Genomic DNA, 20,450 nt, shown 5'->3' on the forward strand with positions numbered 1-20,450 from the left:
TTTGGTGATTGGGCCAGTAATAGGCCATTCAAGAACAACCATATAGACTAGAATAATTGGATGGGCTTTAGGGTAAGGCCCATATAAGGGGTTGGTCCCAATTTGGAAAATTAGGTCATAGATGGGCCATTATTTGGGCCTTTATGATTATGAGACCTTGGGCATTTGAATGCCAATTGTTTGGGTTGGATTAAATGGTTGGGCCTTAGTGGAAGACCATGTAGGGGTTTGGGCCCAATTTGGAAAATTGGGCCATATGTTGGGCTTGGACTCATAGTTGACTTTTGGGCCTTTGGACTGGGCCTTGGGCTTGAATCAACCTAAGATAGGGGTAAATCAGTCTGTTACCCCAAGCATGGACTTATGATTTTTTGTTGGAACCCAATTATTAATTGGGTGTTATTTTGATGATTGACAGTTCGAGAACCTGTCATCCAGCAGCTAGAGTTTTGTCTACGGGACTTCAGCAGTGTGAGGTGAGTTACCTTCCAGTAGCGGTGGGTCTACGGCCACAATGTCAGCCCACTAGTAGGAGTTGTATGTTAGATGATTGTCTTTGTGATATTCATATAGGTTTGCTACTACCTGATATGTTTATGAGCTAGCATGATATGTTATATGTGATAGTGGTAATAGGAGGGGAATAGTCCCCAAGTTCGGTTGTTAGGACCGAAGGGTAGGTCGGGCACCCCAGATATGCTTGACATTATGTTTATGCTATGTTATTATGTGGTAGTAGTATGAGGTGAAATAGTCCTCGTATCTTGGTCGTAAGGACCGAAGGGTAGGTCGGGCACCCCAGATATGCCTGACCGTACGTTTATGCTATGTTATTGTGTGGTAGTAGTATGGGTGAAATAGTCCCCATAGCCGGTTGGGATAAACCGGAGGGTAGGTCGGGCACCCCAGAATTGCCTGACAGGGTAGTCAAGTGTGACATCCCCAAAATCACAGCCAGAAAAGACCGTTTTAATTTATGCTTTTAAAATAGTTTCAGAGTAAATCCATTGATTTAAAAGAGTTGCGGAATTTGTTCCCAAAACAAAATATGATAAAATAACGTTTATCAAAGCATTTCATCAAGAGATGCATTTTCATTATATAACAATATTCGGGATGTCATGTTCCGATAAACAGACCAAAAGCATAAACAACAAAAGATAGACCATACAACAGTTACATATAACAACTGGTCTAATATCAAAAGATCTTGATAAGTCATCCAACTTAAGCTCTCGCGTCACTACCTGTAATACAACAAAACTGAGTGGGTCAGGCTTGAGAGCCTGGTGAGCATATAGGGTATTCAACCCACAATAAATAATTATATTTAATTTCACCAACCAACAATAACCCGATTACACATTCCCGTTATCCTCACTTTACGTCCCTAAAACAACATCTATCTCAAGGGACCTAATCTAGGATTTTTCATCGGGACGGACATTACTGCAAGGGGTTTCCTCAACAATAGATGTCCTAAAGGCAACCATGAGGGGGATAGAGTACACCGGTGAACACATCGTTCACAACACCTACAGGTTATGAGCCTGCTAGCGTTCCACTGGACTGTCTAGAATGAGTCCGTGGTCATTATCCATACTCCGTTGAATAACTAGATCAACAACAACAACATCGAGGCCTCTCATCTGTTTATCACACATCAACTATCTACCTATGTTCTACCCAACATATTAGTAGATAAAAAAATATATTTTTATACATAGTTTAAAACCTGTATAGCATTCTCATTCAATACATATTCCAAACAACAGATGAGACACATACACATAACACGTATTTCATAGAAAATAAATCATATCTATGAGATAGAAGAAAGTGAATATACATTCACACATATAACAACAAAATATACACATAACACGTATTTCGTATAAAATACTTCATAATTATGCGTTAGAAGAAAGTAACTACACACTCACTTGATCAGAAGATGATCGGACAGCACTACGGCTTTAAAAGTAGTATTCTTCGGTGAACCCAGGATCACTTCGCACACCGGGCTTCTCGCGGGCAGAGCTTCGGCTTGGAAACTCTTTTCTTCTCGGGATCTTCGGGCTTCGGGACTTGCTTCGGGTCTCGGGATGATACCGGGGCTTCGGGGGTACTTCTTTGATAGTAAATCGAGGTAATATGGGTGAGAGAGAAGAGATTTGGCAACCACAAACGGCTGCCCCTTTAAATCTATTTATAGGGCTGTTTTCTCATTTTCCATGTCGTGGGCACTTCTTCCACGTCGTGGGCTTGGTCGTCATTGCATGCGTCATCGTCCACTTGCTCTGTCACGCTCCAGAAGGCGTCAGAAGCCATGCCACGTCGTGGCCACTGTTGCCACGTCGTGGTCTCTGACAGTTTTGGGGTTTCGCGCCCTGAACTTCAGAAATTCATAACTTTCGCATACGAACTCCGTTTTCGACTTTCTTTATATCGAAGCGTAGGTAAAAACAAGATCTACAACTTTCATTTAGACTTTGTAGGCTAATTGTGACTTTATTTTTAATATATTAATAATATACTATTGTTAGTAGGCCGGGACAGAAAAACTCCGTTAGAAATTCATAACTCCTTCATCTGACGTCCGTTTTCGACTGTCTTTTCACTGTTGGACTACTATCGATGAGATCTTAGATTCTCGTTTAGATTGTTTCGGCTAAATATCGCTCGATCTCATATTCGAACTTCGGGCTGTACACTGCTAAGCCGAAACTTCGAAAAATCATAACTTCCTCATACGAAGTCAGATTTGGGCATTCTTTTTATGCACGCTCTCGGTTTAACAAACTCTACAACATTAGTTTAGATCGGTAAGGCCAAATATTGCTCTAACATAAATTCACTATTTACGTCTCGCTGTGTCGTACCGGTTCTGTCGCGAAACTTCGACAAGTCATAACTTCTTCGTTATAACTCGGATTTCGGCATTCTTTATATATTCGAAAACCTCGTTTCAACTACTACAACATTATCCATATATATATCGGCTTTATCTAACATTTCATTTTGACGCTTATTTTCATACTTAATTTAATTAAGACACACAATTAAGCACAAAACACATAATACTCAAATAATACACTTCTATTATTTCAAAATGGGTTACAAAGTTTAACCTAGAATATTATATCAACATTAATGACAAGCCCAGAAACACAGGCGTTACATCAAGCACCCCAGAACTGCTTGACACGGGTAGGTCGGGCACTGCAGAAATGCCTGGCAGGGTAGGTCAGGCACCCCAGAATTGTCTAGCAGTATGTTTGATGTATGGTATGTGGTATGATGGGGGGACTCACTAAGGTTCGTGCTTACGGTTTTCAGTTTTGGTTTCAGGTACTTCGTTTTCAAAGGAAAGGAGTTGGCTCGATCGCAGCGCATCACACCATGTTTTTCTGCACATGAGATCTTTGGGATTACACTCTGATATTATTTTATGATAACATGTTTCACTATTGACACTTTGGTTTCACATGAGGTGTTATTATGGATGTTTTTATACTTATGGTTTTATAATAACTTATTTAAAAATGAAATTTTTGGCCTTGAATTTTGGGATGTTACATCACATGCCCCCTTTGCATCAGAACCGCTCCTAACCCCAAAATAGAAGCATCACAATACACTACAAAGTCATCAAATTCCTCGGGTAGTGCTAGAATCGGGGCCTCACATAATTTTTGTCTCATGGTCTCGAATGCCGACTGTTGATCTGGACCCCACCGAAAGGTCATGATTTTCTTGTTCAACCGGGTCAAAGGTGCGGCGATCTTGGAGACACCTTGAATAAATCTCCGAAAGTACCCTACAAGACCCAAAAAACTCCAGATCTCGGTTGCGTTCTTTGGAACCTCCCAACGCATCACCGCCTCAATTTTGGATGGACCAACCGAAATACGCTCCTGATTGATGATGTTCCCCAAAAACTGCACCTCACACAACCAAAAATCACATTTGGAGAATTTGGCATACAGCCTCTCCATCCTCAAGGTCTCCAGCACCTCCTTCAAATGATGCTCATGTTGCTCCTTGGTCTTATAATAGACCAAAATATCATCAATGAAGACGATCACAGACCGATCCAACATCGGTCTACAAACCCAGTTCATGAGATCCTTGAATGCATTCGGAGCACTGGTGATCCCAAATGGCATCATCACAAACTCATAGTGACCATAACGAGTTTTGAAGGTTGTCTTCGATATATCATCATCCCTAATCGTCATCTGGTGATACCCTGACCGAAGATCAATCTTGGAAAACCAATATGCACCCTGAAGCTGGTCGAACAAATTATCAATCCTAGGAAATGGATAACGATTCTTCACCGTTAGCTTGTTGAGCTCCCGATAATCAATACACATCCGGTGTGACTCATCCTTCTTTTTCACGAACATGATCAGTGCTCCCCACGGGGAACTGCTCGGACGAATAAATCCTCGGTCTAGCAGCTCCTGAAGTTGCGTAGACAACTCCTACATCTCAGGAGAAACTAGACGATACAGTGCCTTGGCTATCGGAGCCGCACCAGGCACTAAGTCAATACGGAACTCCACTTGCCTCTCCGAAGGCACCCCTGGAAACTCCTGAAGAAATACGTCAGGAAAATCTCGCACAATCGGAACATTGCTCAACTCTGGCGTGGCCTCAACCCTCGTGTCTGAAACATAAGCCAAGAACCCAGAACAATCCTGCTGAAAAAGCCTCCTAGCCCTCGCAGCCGAACAGAGAGCTGACCCAGGAGAGGCTCTTTATCCATGAATAACCAGTTCTCCGCCACTTGGGGTTCGAACTCTCACCTGCTGACGCTCACAGTCTATCATGGCCCCATTGGGCCCCAACCCATCTATCTCGATGATCACCTTCAAAGGAATCATAACCAAATTGATAGAGAACCTCTCCCGAACACATTTAGAACGCTCCTCCGAAATACCCTTGCAACACTCACGATGCGGTCATCCGCAATCTCCACCTCAAGTGGGGAATCCAAGGTCCCGGGAGCATCCCAAAACTTCTTGTTGAGCGCAAGAGATACGAAAGTGTTGGATAAGGTGTCTAAGTCCATAACTATTTCTGGTATGTACTTGAACTGGTTGGCATGGTCCATTTGGGTTGCATGGCATTGCAACACTTGGATAGACCAAATGAGAGAAAGGACACTTAAGGTTTATTAATATATTATAAGTTCTAATATATTAATAATATTATTTAATTAGTATTGATCAAGAATTAATTTGGAATTAATTAAGTGATCAAAAAGAGACTAATTAAATATATAGGGTTGATTGTGTAAATCATCCATTCTTGTATAGTGGGCTAATGATCCATGGTTTATATGAATTGGGCTAAAACCCATAAGGTGCTCCATGGATAGTCCATGGAGGTTATAAACCCATGGATCATGGAATATGAAAATCCATGCACATTAGGGTTTACATGGAGTAACCCTACATGTGGCACACTATATAATAAGCCCTATGGTAAGCAAAATCGGCCACTAAGTGAAGAACTAGAGGGCTAGCAGATTTTGAGTGATAAGTGTCTTCTCTCAAGGTTATTCCAAGTGTTGTGGTGTTGTGTGAGAAATTTGAGGCATCACACTTGAGGTGCTAGGGTCACAAGGTTCTCAAGGAATCCAAGAAACAAGAAAGGTATGTTTTCTTACTTGCTTTTATGATTCAAGTTCCCATGCCATGCTAGATAGGTTAAGAACCTTGGAAATCAAATTTGCATGTATCTTAGTAAAACATAGATCCAAGGTTTCTAGGGTTGCATGTACACCTTAGGAGTGTTAGAATGCTCAAAACCCTTCAGTGGTATCAAAGCTTAGGTCTGTTTTCTTGATACTTGATGCTACATGTTTTTTCAAAAGTTGAAATTCTGCATTTTTTGCATCTGACTGCTCACCACGACGTGGCAGTCTTTACCACGACGTGGTGATGCCCCTGTATGCAGAATTTCGGGGTTTTGCTTGGTATTGGATGAGGATCATTACCCTAAACTGTTTTTTGAACCTTAAAACCTGTTTTTGATGTGGTAATGATTATGCTAATCCAATTTCAAAGGTTATTATCAAAATTTCAAGCTTTGTATGGTTTATTTATGATTATTGAAATTGTTGATATGAATGTTCATACACTTATGAGTTTAGAAGATCATAGGAATTATTTGCAAATAGTTTGTTAGTTTAATTCTTGATCTTGATGTGTTTTAATGGAATTCATAATTTGTCCTCAAGTTATGGATTACCAAAAGTCACCCTTTTAAAGTCCATTAATAAACACATAGGTTACATAAAATGAAAAGTCTCTTATTTTAATAAACCATTAACTCATAAGTTATGAAAGATGAAAAGTTTTGAAAATTACAAAACTTGCCCTCAAGTTTTGGAACATGTAAAGTCACTTTAAAAAACTTTAGTTCCAACCCCTGGAATTTTAAAAGTTAAAATTCAACCCTTATACTTTATAATATTATAAGTTAATAATATATATATATATATATATATATATATATATATATATATATATATATATATATATATATATGTATAAGAACAAGTCATTTTACCGTTAGTAGGCCCCATTTACGAAGTCGGTTTATAAGGGGGGTATAAGGTTGTTGCCTATAAAATGGCAGCTTAATGGGTGTCCACTCTCACCCACCGCTTCCTTGACTGGCGGAGGGTCGTTAGCCGAACGGGTAGGACAATGACTTAATCCTCATTAAAAGTATGATGAATGTAAAGTAACTAAATGTTTTTATAAATTCTCAATCTTAGTTACTTTAGGAAAATGTGAATAAGGTGCTAACCCATGAAATTACACTTTGCACTTTGCTTAAGTCATTAGTGGAGCGTGTGTGGTTAACCGGCACACTAACCTAAACTTAACAAGGTAGGCAAAGGGTGGCTTAAGGTTTATCATAGGCCGGTGGAGCGTGTGTGCTTAATCGGCACATCGATTGAGTGATAAACATTAAGAGTACCAAGTAATTTGCATGGTTACTTCACACCTTGTTTTGTGATCCTCGACATCCCAGTCACAAAACTTGAAGGGCACACTCGAGATTGAAACACGCCATTGAAAAGTTCAATGAATCTCAAAGAATCTAGGAGTTTCAAAACCAATTAAAACCTAATAATTTATTTCGTTTTTCATATGTGCATATTTAGCTATATATTTAGTATGTGCATATTTAGCTATATATTTAGTATAGATTTTCATTATTTATTAGCTAATTATTTACATATTATGGACAAAAGGTACTTAATAGTGTTCAAATTGTATTTTCAGCTCAAAAGAAAAGCTCGGAGGTAAAAGGAAGCAGGAGGTACGATCGAAAGCGAGGGAACTGAAGAAAGAAGAAAAGTGTTAAATCCTGAAGCTACTCGGCGAGTAGGGACGGCTACTCGACGAGTACATACGAAGATTCTCGAAGCAACACGTAAAGTCCTTGCCGTATACAGATTCCTCAAGGGGACTCGACGAGTCAGTTTTCTACTCGACGAGTAGCCCCTGTTTTGCGAAATCTATAAATAGAAGCCACAAACCCGAATTGATTCTCTCTCTGGCTTTTGGGAAGCTTACTTGGCGACTAAGGAGACTGCTAGAGATCTGAAGAACGTGAGAAGAACCCTAATCCTCAATTCTAAGAAGACTAAGGCAACTTAGGTTTAATTTTCCACTTCACCTTTGAATAGAACTATGCCTAGCTTGTTTGAATTCGTTTTTAGTTTGTTATCTACTGCAATTATGAACTAATTTCGTTAGTTTCTGTTTAGGGTAGACAAATTTGCTCCTATGGATTAATTTACTATTTTGATTAATTGTTATTGGTGAATCTTGTTAATTTAAGCTTGTTAAAGACCCTTATGCATTAACCATAACTATTTTCTGTTAATTGCTAAGTAATTAAGCTGCATGAACATCTCTTAATTGCTTATCTCATATGATTTATGTGAACACATTGCTATATGCCTAGGATTAGTGAACATGAAACTAGGATTAACTAGAGAATGGGTAAGTTAATGTGTGAGCTTGTGTGATACACCATCAACAAGAGGTTAATTGAATCACCAATTTAATTAGCTAATTACAAGTCTTATTTAACCCGAATAATTAAACTAGGGAATTTATTAGTTTAACCACTTGATCACTGCTTAAATTAATCTATTTTCTAAGGATTGGTAATAACGAATGTGAATCTAATCACCTCACTCGGTAGCCAAATAACAATTAATCCATTACATTACCATAAAAATCAACCATAGGAGTAAATCAGTTGAACCTAAACAGAAACCCTTTTGATCATTGAATTTAGTTGGTTTTTACGTGTGTTCATCCATTAGTTGATTAGTTAAGTTTTAGTTAAGTTTCTAGTCTTGCAAAACTAGAGAAAACCCCTCCTGTTTTATTATTTGTTTTAGATAATATTAGTAATTAGTTTAATTTCCGTTCCCTGAGTTCGATACCCTACTTATTTAACTATACCACAATTGATAGGTTCATTGCCTTTGTGTGTCTAATTCATAAGCGAAAAGTAGGATAAAACTAGTTAGTTTCACACACATCAAGTTTTTGGCGCCGTTGCCGGGGAACGGTTCAAAAATTTATTCTAATTTCAAGTATTATCGATCCTTTGTGTGAGATTAATCTTGCACAAAGTTACTGCTTTAGTAGTCTAGGTATTAGGTTTAGTTTTAATTTTATCTGATTTGTTAGAATTCTTTGTTTGATTTTTTTCCAGTTTTAGCTTTGAACTCGCCGAGTGCCCTCGAAGCTACTCGACGAGTCCATCGCTGAAACTCAGTTTCGTTTTTATTTTATTTTTGTTCTTTTTATGCGTGTTTTCTGTTTTGTTTACAGTTCGTTTATGACCAGGGGCGGAGGTACACCTTTGATCCCACCGCTTGAAGACCCGGAAGCAACCTTGAGGAAAAACAAAGGCAAGAACATAGGAGAAACCGCAACATCGATGAATTCACCGTTGAAGAATCTAAAAGTTGTTTTTAGTGAGAAAAAGAGCAAGAAAGTAGGAGAATCCAGCATATTTTCAGAGGCGGACGGGGACCCGAATAAGGACGATATTGTTTACGAATCCGAAAAAGAAGAAAGCGAAACCGAAGGAGGAAGCGACATAGAAGGCGAACTAGCAAACACCATGGCGAACATCGATGAAGTTCCCATGGGTGAATGGAAGAAAAGGATGCGTGACGACACCGAGACTCGTGCAACTCGCGATTCCCGCAACTGCCACCTTTGAACTTAAAGGCTACATACTTGCTCAACTTAAGGAGATTTCATTCTACGGGAAGGATCACGAAGACGCATACAAGCATCTTGACGAAGTCAATGACATAGCCGGCTACTTCAATGTCCCTAACGTGGCTCGCGACACTGTCTTGCTTCGTATGCTACCTGTCACATTCAAGGGAGCTGCAAAGGATTGGCTGAAATCACTTCCCCTAGGATCCATCGCTACATGGGCTAAAATGAAAGAATAATTCATAGACCAGTTTTGCCCGCCTTCAAAAATAGCCAAGTTGAAGAAATCCATAGCTAATTTTGAACAACAAGCTGGAGAGTCACTATATGAGGCGTGGGAAAGGTACAAAGGCTTACTAAGGAATTGCCCACATCACGATCTAAACAGCCAACAAGAAGTCTCCATTTTCTATGATGGAGTAAATGTGACAACTAGGCAACTCCTTGATTCGCAAGGACCACTCACAAAGAAAGCACCCCCGGTGATAAAGGCTTTAATTGAAGAATTCTCTAAGCACTCTAGAGAATATCACAACCCAAGGAATGACATAACTCGAGGGGCGGTAAATTCCATCACGGATGACATGGCAACAATGATGGCAAAGTTGGAAAGCATGGATCGAAGAATGACAAAGATGGACCAATCCATCCACGCCATAAGAGTGGGATGTGAGAATTGTAGGGGGCCCCACCTAACTAAAGATTGTGATCTTGATGAGAACGGGAATCGGAAGGTGCAAGTGTGTTATTCAAGTGGTGATCGGTGTAACATACACGTTTTAAAATCGTGTTATGTAATTTGAAAAGTTAATAAGGTTATGAAATAGTATGTGAAATTGAGTGTTGAGTTCTAACAGATAGTTTTTACTAGAAATAAGGTAAAACTATGTTTAGAATCACTCATAAATTATAGGAAGTCTTATGAGATTCCAATTAAAAGCTAAATAGTAAAATTTAGCGAAAATATAAAATTTGAAATAAGTAAAATTTTATTATTGAAAGTTGTAGATAATCTCGTTAGAAACATGTAGGCGAAAACCTCGTCGAAATCCGAGTTATAACGAAGAAGTTATGACTGATCGAAGCGATAAAACCGGCACGGTGCCGAATGACGTAAAAAGTGAGTTTTTGATAAACTACTTTTTAGCCTTAGTGATCTAAATGAAATTCGTAGTATTCGTTAAACCGAGAAGTTCGATAAAAAGAACGCCAAAATCTGACTTCGTATGAGGAACTTATGATTTTTCTAAGTTTCAGCTTAGCAGTAAACAACTAAAAACTCGAATTTTAGATCGAGTGATTTTTAGCCGACACAACCCAAACGAGAATCGAAGGTCTCGTCATTAGTAGTACAACGGTAAAAAGTCTGACGAAAACGGACGTAGGATGAAGAAGTTATGAATTTTTAACGGATTTACCAGTCCCGGTCTGTTAAAAATAATAATATAAAAATAAAGTCAAAATTTTCCGACGAAGTCTAAACGAAAGTTGTAGAGCATATTTTTCTCTACGCGTGCATATAAAGAACGTCAAAAATGGAGTCCGTATGAGAAAGTTATGGATTTTACAAGATTGGGCACATTTTTCGAGAAATTTCGCATGAATAGTGATTGCCACGTCACCCTCGCTCGGAGTTGGCCACGTGTCTGAAGTTGCTGCGTGGCACGTCCGAGAAGCGACGCGTGTCGCACAGGTGTCCGAAATCTTCACGTGATCCTCGCATGCACCCACGTGATCCGACCCGCATGTAACCTCCTGATTCGACCGAGGAGGAGTCCCAATCTGAAGCGCACGTCTGTCCGAACCGAGCCTCGCCTTGCTGCCACCTGGTCCGAACCTCGCATACGCGTGTCCTCACCCCCTCACTTCGGATCCGAGGCTCGCACCTATATAAGGGGTGCGAGACTTCCCGGTTAGATGTTTGAAAATTGCCCTTTTTCACCATTTTTCAACATTTTCTTACATTCGACTTCCCCCGAAGCCCCGGTACTTATTCCAAAGCCCGAAACACGCCCCGAGATTCCCGAGAAGCCCGAAAAATTTATCTTTTCGGTTTCGAAGCTCTACCTTTGCAGAGCCCGGTTTTCAAGAAAACTCCCGGTTTTCAACGACGAAAGTCATATTTAGAGCCGGAATGCTGCACAAATTATTATTTTGACCCCCGGTTAATTCAAGGTGAGTTTAATACATAGGAACAATTGTATGTTATGTGTTATATGTGCTATGTTCTTTTCCATGTTATCATCTCGAGTTGTTGTTTCCGCTATTTTTATAGCAAGGTTGTACCTCTGACTTGAAGTGTATGACATAGGCATCACTTGGGTATTGGTATGAACCGTTGACCATGAAGTGTATGACATAGGCACCACTTCGGCTTCCGTAGTATGCTAAGATAAGGCTGAAAGCCTAAATATTCTAGCAAAATAATATTCCTGAGTATTTTCTGTGCCATTTGTGCTGAAACTTTATTGATTTTATATCAAGTATGGAAATTGTTATGTCTCATTGATTGATATGGAAAGCTTTTAGCATTATGCCTTTGTTGTTCCTTGATCCTCTTTGCCTCTGTCATATTGAAGTATATATATGGCATAACGTTATATTGTATCTATTATTGAACTCACTAAGCGACACCGCTTATCCTCTCAATGTTTAACAAATTTTGCAGGAGGTAAGTAACCAGTGTAGTCATATACTGTTGAAAGGTTTAGAATAGTTGTAATATTACTTTTGTATTTAGGGATCATGTTTGTATAAATTTACAATATCCTGGGTAGTTATGTAAAATATTAAAACATAGTCGGTTTGTATCCAATCTTTTGTAATCACTTTATCAATGTAAGATAATGTTTTATAAATATGCATGTAGCATGTTTTGGAGTAACTTTATTGTCTAGTATGAAAGTTTAGAAAGGGATCCTTTCAATCATGGTATCAGAGCAGTGGTTTAAGTGAACTAAATTCCATGGATTGGTATTTAGACTTAAACTATTGGAAGTTCAATATATGAACTGAATCATTGTAAATATATGGATACAAACCATAGGAAACACTTAAATGGGGTATTGGATAGTGATAAACCCTAGTATTCTAAGATATTAAGTTACTCCAAGAATTTTAGAGAATTAGTTTATGTAAACTGGAATTTTGAGAATTTCTAGATTTAGACATGAATTGTTAAGTGATGATACAATATGTATCTAGTATACTTTAGGTTGAATACCTAATGGGGTAAGCACTAGAATATTAAGAGGAGATATGCCTTATATTCTATTAAGTGCTAAATGATAAGTAAATATAGCATGCTTTAGGTTCCATACCTATATTGCTATTATTTGAGAAAAGTTTAAGGTCTATTGCTGACCTTGGTTTAGAAAATTTTATGTTCAGAATTCTAAGAATTTTCGTAATAGAATTTACATGAAACTTTTCGAAGTGATAAAGAGACTTATGATAGTTGACATCGATAAGTTTATAAATAAACGATTGCGGGATATCGTAAAATAATAAATATGAAGTGAAATCGTAAATAGTGTATTAATACCAATAGAGTGGTATTATGCATTTAAAATATATAAGATAATATAATAACATCTTTGGAAGAAAGATGTGCGTTTGAAATACATTTGGATAAGATAAATGTTTTGGCATAACCGATGAAGTTGTTCCACCGCTGTCCAGATTAAAGCAGTGATAGTTTATAGAGTCGGAAGAACCGAGGATGGTGATAAATACTTCAACAGTATTGAAATTAATGTAGTCCAAGATTTAGAAGAATTAAATAAAGATCAAAGGAAAGGCTAATGAAGTTTTTAGACTTATTAGGCCAAGACTTCATGATGAAGTATGTAGTTCGAGTAGTAACCCTATACAAGATGCTCAGACTTAGTATTTAATAATATTGAGTGATGATTGACTTCTATCACATCCATATGGAAGTTCCATTGTGTGTTAAGCCGACTTTAACATACAAGATTGGGATAGTGAAATAGGTTATTTGGTTGTGAAAAGGCTGAGTGGCTTACTTGTTATAGTAAGGTAGAGCACTTAGTTGAAGAAGATATACACTCATATTATTATATGAGAAGAAATGTTGTGATTAGGAATGATAGAGAACCAAGTTGAAGCTAGTAGAGCTTGCTGAGATGCAGCTATAATGCAAACTTCTTAGGATAGACTCCTATGAAGTAGACTTAAAAGATACAACCATGAGAAGAAGACTTACTCAGATACAGGAATGACGATGTCATGAAACGATAATGAAACCAACAAATATGCATGAGTTAGAAGATGACGTAAGTAGTTGGAAACTATTTGTCTTTACACTGCTAGAGGAAATTTTGGGTGTAGTATGTCTTGCAGAGTAGACACTACCCGAGAAAGAATTTATATGAAGACATGGAAGTAAAATTTCTATCGACCTATGGAAAAGTATTAGGATATATTAAATCGAGCATATGCATGAGAAGAATTTTAGAAGGCGAGTATAACTAATCCAAGATATGTTTGATAGAAACGCGAAAACCCTAGTTGAGTCTAGGAGAAATAGTTGTATGTACTTGTTTGAACACACTTAGGTGTGAAAATTTGCTTTGTGAAAATTTTTGAATGGTGACTTGGGAACTGCGAGACAATACTTGGGACGAGTATGAGTAGATGTGAATAGTAGTAGAGGCTTATACTACTGGAAGCACAGGACTCACACTTGGATCAGGAAAAGTCACAAGGTTACCAAGAAGCTAGTAAATGATTCCGTTTTATTCATGTGTGTCGTTACCTTCGATTCGGTAATGACTAAGAAGATAAGTATCGTTCAAATCTTAATGTCATAAAGAATCGAGTCCGATTAGTATAAATCCGCGAAAGGAGTTGATTGGTTCAGAGAACCATGTCTTATATAGTGACGAAACTTCAGTAGGAATACTGAAGAAGTAAATGGTCGAGGTAGTCGATAGAAATATAACAATCTTCATTAAAGAATTGAGCAATCATTAGCCAGAGATGTGACTTGCTATGTGGTGTTACTGGCCATAAGAAATGTTTCCGCCCTACTCTTACTAGTCAAATGGCGGGGAGTCAGGTTTCCGTTCAACAATCAAAGAGTACTCCAACTAAAAAGGAGGAGGTGCCAAAAGCTAAAAGATGTATATGTCCGAAAGCACGAATTAGAGATAAGTGGTGCTATTCTTTCTATTCCGAAGCATCCACGTGTTGTTCAAACTCTTTTTGTTTTCTTTATTCCATCAGCTTGATTTATTCGATCTGATTCTAATACAAGAGTTTGGTTCGTTACGTGTCTTGTGCGTTATAAAATCAAAGGTCATTAGAATAAGACCATACGAGTTGTTGTTATAGCAAAAGTAAAGACCTTATCATGGGTTTAGTCTATAAACCAAGAAGGAGCAGGAGTCTGCAATGAGAATTGAGTTTTAACTCAAAGATTAGGATCGAAGGCCCAATAGAGAATGATGAGCGGGTGCAGGTTTGAGAACCGCTAGTAATTAAGAAGTTTGAAGAGTTTGACAATCGTTTGTCAAATCAAAAGTTAAATATCGTACATTTTAGATTACCACAGAGGAAGTAAGTTAGGACTTGAATGTTGTGACTAGTAATTTTCTTGTAAACTCTAGATCTGCTCACATCTTATTTGATTGTGATGCCTCAGATTCTTTCGTACCTTACAAATTCGCACATTCTTTGTTACGCAATTGTCCAATCATTTCATATAGATAACATAGGAGATATATCATTACTTGTTGATAAAGTCTATAGAGATAGTGTTATAGGAATTGAAAGTTATAATCTTCCTGCTAACCTAATTCCTATCTTTGATATTATTCTCGACATGGATTGGTTGTTAAAGAACCACGCAAAACTCTTGTGCTACAAAGAGATAGTATGCATCCCTATCGAAGAAGAGGATTCTATTTATGTCTACGGTGGAAATAATAAATTTCTTTCTTAAAAACTCGTAAATTTATATCGAAGGGATATTCTACTTATCCGACTTATACAATTAATACCTTGAAAGAGGAGAAGAAAACTGTGAATGATAGCCTTTGGATAATTATCGACCGGCTGATTAAGAGTGCATATTTTCTCGCCATACGTACAACGGTTCTAATGGAGAAATACGCACAAGTTTACTTAGACGAAATCATCGTGAGACATGGTACGCCACTAAAGATTATTTCCGATCGTGATACTCGCTTCACTTCTCACTTTTGGGCGAGTATGAAACGTGAATTGGGATCTCGAGTTGCTCTCAGAACAGCTTATCATCCCCAGACAGATGGTTAGACGGAGAGAACAATCCAAACAGTAGAAGATATGCTTTATGCATGTGTCTTAGGGTTCGGTAGTAACTGTGAACACCATTATGTTGGCATAATGTAGGACAGAAAATCCCTGGTGGTCCTGAATTGATTCAAGACACCACTGATAAGATTCAAATCATACGAGAATAAATGAAAGTAGTCCAGGATCGACAAAAGACCTGTGTAGAAATGGAGGAGACGATCCATAGAATTCCAAGTGGGTGATACTGAAGGTAACCCCGTGAAAAGGTATTATGAAATTTGAGAAGAAAAGGAGATTGAGTCCTAGATTTATTGGACTTTTCAAAATTATCTAACAAGCATACTGCTTGGAATTGCCTGAAGATTTGGCAGGTATTCATGATGTATTTCATGTAAGATATCTACGTAAATGCTTGAGCATATATGATGAAACGGTTCCATTATCCAAGGTAAAACGGGATAATAAATTATACTTAGGGAAAATAATAATGAGATAAGAGCGAAATATCCTCATTTATCTAAATCATTGTGATTTCGGGGACGAAATCCTCAAAAAGAGGAGGTATTTGTAACATACACGTTTTAAAATCGTGTTATGTAATTTGAAAAGTTAATAATGTTATGAAATATTATGTGAAATTGAGTGTTGAGTTCTAACAGATAGTTTTTACTAGAAATAAGGTAAAACTATGTTTAGAATCACTCATAAATTATTGGAAATCTTATGAGATTCCAGATAAAAGCTAAATAGTAAAATTTAGCGAAAATATAAAATTTGAAATAAGTAAAATTTTATTATTGAAAGTTGTAGATAATCTCGTTAGAAACATGTAGGCGAAAACCTCGTCGAAATCCGAGTTATAACGAACAAGTTATGACCAATCGAAGATCCGCGATAAAACCGGCACGGTGCCGAATGACGTAAAAAGTGAGTTTTTGATAAACTACTTTTTAGCCTTAGTGATCTAAATGAAATTCGTAGTATTCTTTAAACCGAGAAGTTCGATAAAAAGAACGCCAAAATCTGACTTCGTATGAGAAAGTTATTATTTTCTAAGTTTCAGCTTAGCAGTAGACAGCTAAAAACTCGAATTTTAAATCGAGTGAGTTTTATCCGACACAACCCAAACGAGAATCGAAGGTCTCGTCATTAGTAGTACAACGGTAAAAAGTCTGACGAAAACGGACGTCAGATGAAGAAGTTATGAATTTTGAACGGATTTACCAGTTCCGGTCTGTTAAAAATAATAATATAAAAATAAAGTCAAAATTTTCCGACAAAGTCTAAACGAAAGTTGTAGAGCATAATTTTCTCTACGCGTGCATATAAAGAACGTCAAAAACGGAGTCCGTATGAGAAAGTTATGGATTTTACAAGATTGGGCACATTTTTCGAGAAATTTCGCATGAATAGTGATTGCCACGTCACCCTCGCTCGGAGTTGGCCACGTGTCCGAAGCTGCTGCGTGGCACGTCCGAGAAGCGACGCGTGTCGCACAGGTGTCCGAAATCGTCACGTGATCCTCGCATGCACCCACGTGATCCGACCCGCGTGTAACCTCCTGATTCGACTGAGGAGGAGTCCCAATCAGAAGCGCACGTCTGTCCGAACCGAGCCTCGCCTTGCTGCCACCTGGTCCGAACCTCGCATACGCGTGTCCTCACCCCCTCGCTTCGGATCCGAGGCTCGCACCTATATAAGGGGTGCGAGACCTCCCGGTTAGATGTTTGAAAATTGCCATTTTTCACCATTTTTCAACATTTTCTTACATTCGACTTCCCTCGAAGCCCCGGTACTTATTCCAAAGCCCGAAACACGCCCCGAGATTCCCGAGAAGCCCGAAAAATTTATCTTTTCGGTTTCGAAGCTCTACCTTCGCAGAGCCCGGTTTTCAAGAAAACTCCCGGTTTTCAACGACGAAAGTCATATTTAGAGCCGGAATGCTGCACAAATTATTATTTTGACCCCCGGTTAATTCAAGGTGAGTTTAATACATATGAACAATTGTATGTTATGTGTTATATGTGCTATGTGCTTTTCCATGTTATCATCTCGAGTTGTTGTTTCCGCTATTTTTATAGCAAGGCTGTACCTCTGACTTGAAGTGTATGACATAGGCATCACTTGGGTATTGGTATGAACCGTTGACCATGAAGTGTATGACATAGGCATCACTTTGGCTTCGGTAGTATGCTAAGATAAGGCTGAAAGCCTAAATATTGTAGCAAAATAATATTCCTGAGTATTTTCTGTGCCATTTGTGCTGAAACTTTATTGATTTTATATCAAGTATGGAAATTGTTATGTCTCATTGATTGATATGGAAAGCTTTTAGCATTATGCCTTTGTTGTTCCTTGATCCTCTTTGCCTCTGTCATATTGAAGTATATATATGGCATAACGTTATATTGTATCTATTATTGAACTCACTAAGCGACACCGCTTACCCTCTCAATGTTTAACAAATTTTGCAGGAGATAAGTAACCAGTGTAGTCATATACTGTTGAAAGGTTTAGAATAGTTGTAATATTACTTTTGTATTTAGGGATCATGTTTGTATAAATTTACAATATCCTGGGTAGTGATGTAAAATATTAAAACATAGTCGGTTTGTATCCAATCTTTTGTAATCACTTTATCAATGTAAGATAATGTTTTATAAATATGCATGTAGCATGTTTTGGAGTAACTTTATTGTCTAGTATGAAAGTTTAGAAAGGGATCCTTTCAATCGGTTTGATGACAACTGGCGAAAACCAAAGAAGGAATGGCTACCTTATGATGAGTACAAAAAGACAAGGGAAGAAAAGTATAAGCAAAAGGAGAGAGGCTTTTTTCAAAAGGAGGAACCGGTGCATGAAAAGAAATCAGATTTGGAAGACATGCTTACAAGATTCGTGGCCGCATCCGAAAAAAGACACAATGATGCCGATGCTACACTCAAAGATCAACAAAATATGTTGAGAGAACACCAACTTATGATGAAAGATCAACAAGCCTTGCTTAGGAATCAGCAAGCATCTATTCTCAACATAGAAAAGCAGCTGGGCAACTTGCACAACAAGTGAATGAGAGAAGACCGGGTGGACTTCCTAGTAATACCGAAAGTAACCCGAAAGGTGCACATATAAATATTGTGACAACTAGGAGTGGGAAGATTATAACTCCTCTGACCCCTATTCAGCAAGAAGATCCTAAACTGGTGTAAGAGGATAAAGAAGAACATGAAGAATCGAAGAATCCCGACTCGACTCGCCGAGTCGACGTTACGGACTCGACGAGTCCCCCACCTGAACAGAAAAGCCAGCCTCCTGTTAAGCCATATCAGCCTCCACTTCCCTTTCCGGCTCGAGCTAGACAAGAAAAAAATGAAGTTGACTACCAGAAGTTTCTGGAACACATAAAGGCTCTCCAAATTAATATGCCATTCATAGAAGCGGTTGCACAAATGCCGAAATATGCCAAATTCCTCAAGGAGCTTCTAACTAATAGAAAGAAGATGGAAGAAGTGAAGAAAGTGGTCCTAAACGAGAATTGTTCAACTGCCATGTTGAATATACTACCTAAGAAGAAAGGTGATCCGGGAAGCTTAACATTGCCTTGCCAATTTGGAAACTTAGCTACCATTTATGCATTGGCCGATTCAGGGGCAAGTGTAAATCTCATGCCATACTCATTTTTCAAGAAATTAGATCTTCCGGAGCCAAGGCCAATTCGAATGGCAATTCACCTAGCAAATAAAACGGTCACATTTCCGAGAGGAATATGTGAAGATCTATTGGTGAAGGTTGATAAGTTCGTATTTCCCGCGGACTTTATAGTTTTAGACATGGAAGCGGATCCTCAAGCCCCAATAATACTTGGAAGACCTTTTCTTAACACTGCAAGTGCTATAGTTGACATGTGAGATTCTAAACTTACCCTTCGGGTAGGAGACGAATCAGTCACTTTTGGAGTTGATCAAGCCATGAAACATCCAAGGAATAGCGATGACACAACATTTTCGGTTGACATGTTGGAAGAATTGATGGAGGAATGGAACGAAAATGAGCCGAACAAGTCCACCGTCACATATGAAGAAGAATTTGATGCGGAAAGAGACCTGTTGGAATTAGAAAGACTGCTCGAGGAAGCTGAGTATGACGATCTAATCAGAAGTGCAGAACACCTGACTCGCTGAGTCGCCTCGACAGACTCGACGAGTCCAGCCGAAGAATCTCGATCAGTCGCGGATCTTACGAAGGGCTCGACGAGTCCCCTCACTGACTCGACGTGTTCAACATTCAGAACACTAAAACTGAACTTAAGGCACTACCGGATCACTTGGAGTACGCGTTTCTTGAAGATGGCCAACAAAAACCTGTAATTATAGTTGCTGATTTGGCCAAACATGAGAAGGAAAGTCTTGTGGGTGTATTGAGGAAGAGGCAAGGTGCTATAGCTTGGAATATCACTGGCATTAAAGGAATTAGTCCAGCTTATTGTTCTCATAAGATTAACTTAGAAGATGGAGCTAAACCTGTAGTACAACGCCAACGAAGACTTAACCCGAACATGCAAGAGGTTGTGAAGAAGGAGGTGGTTAAACTACTAGATGCCGGAATCATTTACTCAATCTCCGATAGCCCATGGGTGAGTCCGGTGCAAGTGGTACCAAAGAAAGGAGGAATGACGGTGGTGGCCAATGAAAATAACGAGTTAATTCCAACAAGAACAGTAACCGGGTGGCGCGTTTGCATTGACTACGGGAAATTGAATGACGCCACGTGCAAGGATCACTTTCCATTACCATTCATCGATCAAATGCTTGAAAGACTCTCCGTCCATTTATATTATTGCTTTCTTGATGGGTTTTCGGGGTATTTTCA

The 20,450-nt window shown here is 38.6% G+C and overlaps 1 protein-coding gene and 1 non-coding gene across 2 annotated transcripts; one reads left to right on the forward strand and one right to left on the reverse strand.

Annotated features, from left to right (window-relative positions):
• Positions 1-9,556: 9,556 nt before the first annotated feature.
• Positions 9,557-9,663, reverse strand: LOC145151771 (small nucleolar RNA R71). Its single transcript, XR_013732326.1, has one exon. It is a non-coding gene; the product is annotated as a small nucleolar RNA R71 (small nucleolar RNA).
• Positions 9,664-19,003: 9,340 nt separating this feature from the next.
• LOC145114881 (uncharacterized) lies at positions 19,004-19,489 on the forward strand. Its single transcript, XM_079050996.1, has one exon. The coding sequence runs from the start codon at positions 19,004-19,006 to the stop codon at positions 19,487-19,489; it is 486 nt and encodes a 161-aa protein (XP_078907122.1).
• Positions 19,490-20,450: the final 961 nt, after the last annotated feature.

The sequence above is a fragment of the Lactuca virosa genome, chromosome 1, assembly GCF_052849685.1.
Source record: "Lactuca virosa cultivar CGN04683 chromosome 1, Lactuca_virosa_CGN04683_v6, whole genome shotgun sequence".
NCBI classification, from domain to species: domain Eukaryota; kingdom Viridiplantae; phylum Streptophyta; class Magnoliopsida; order Asterales; family Asteraceae; genus Lactuca; species Lactuca virosa.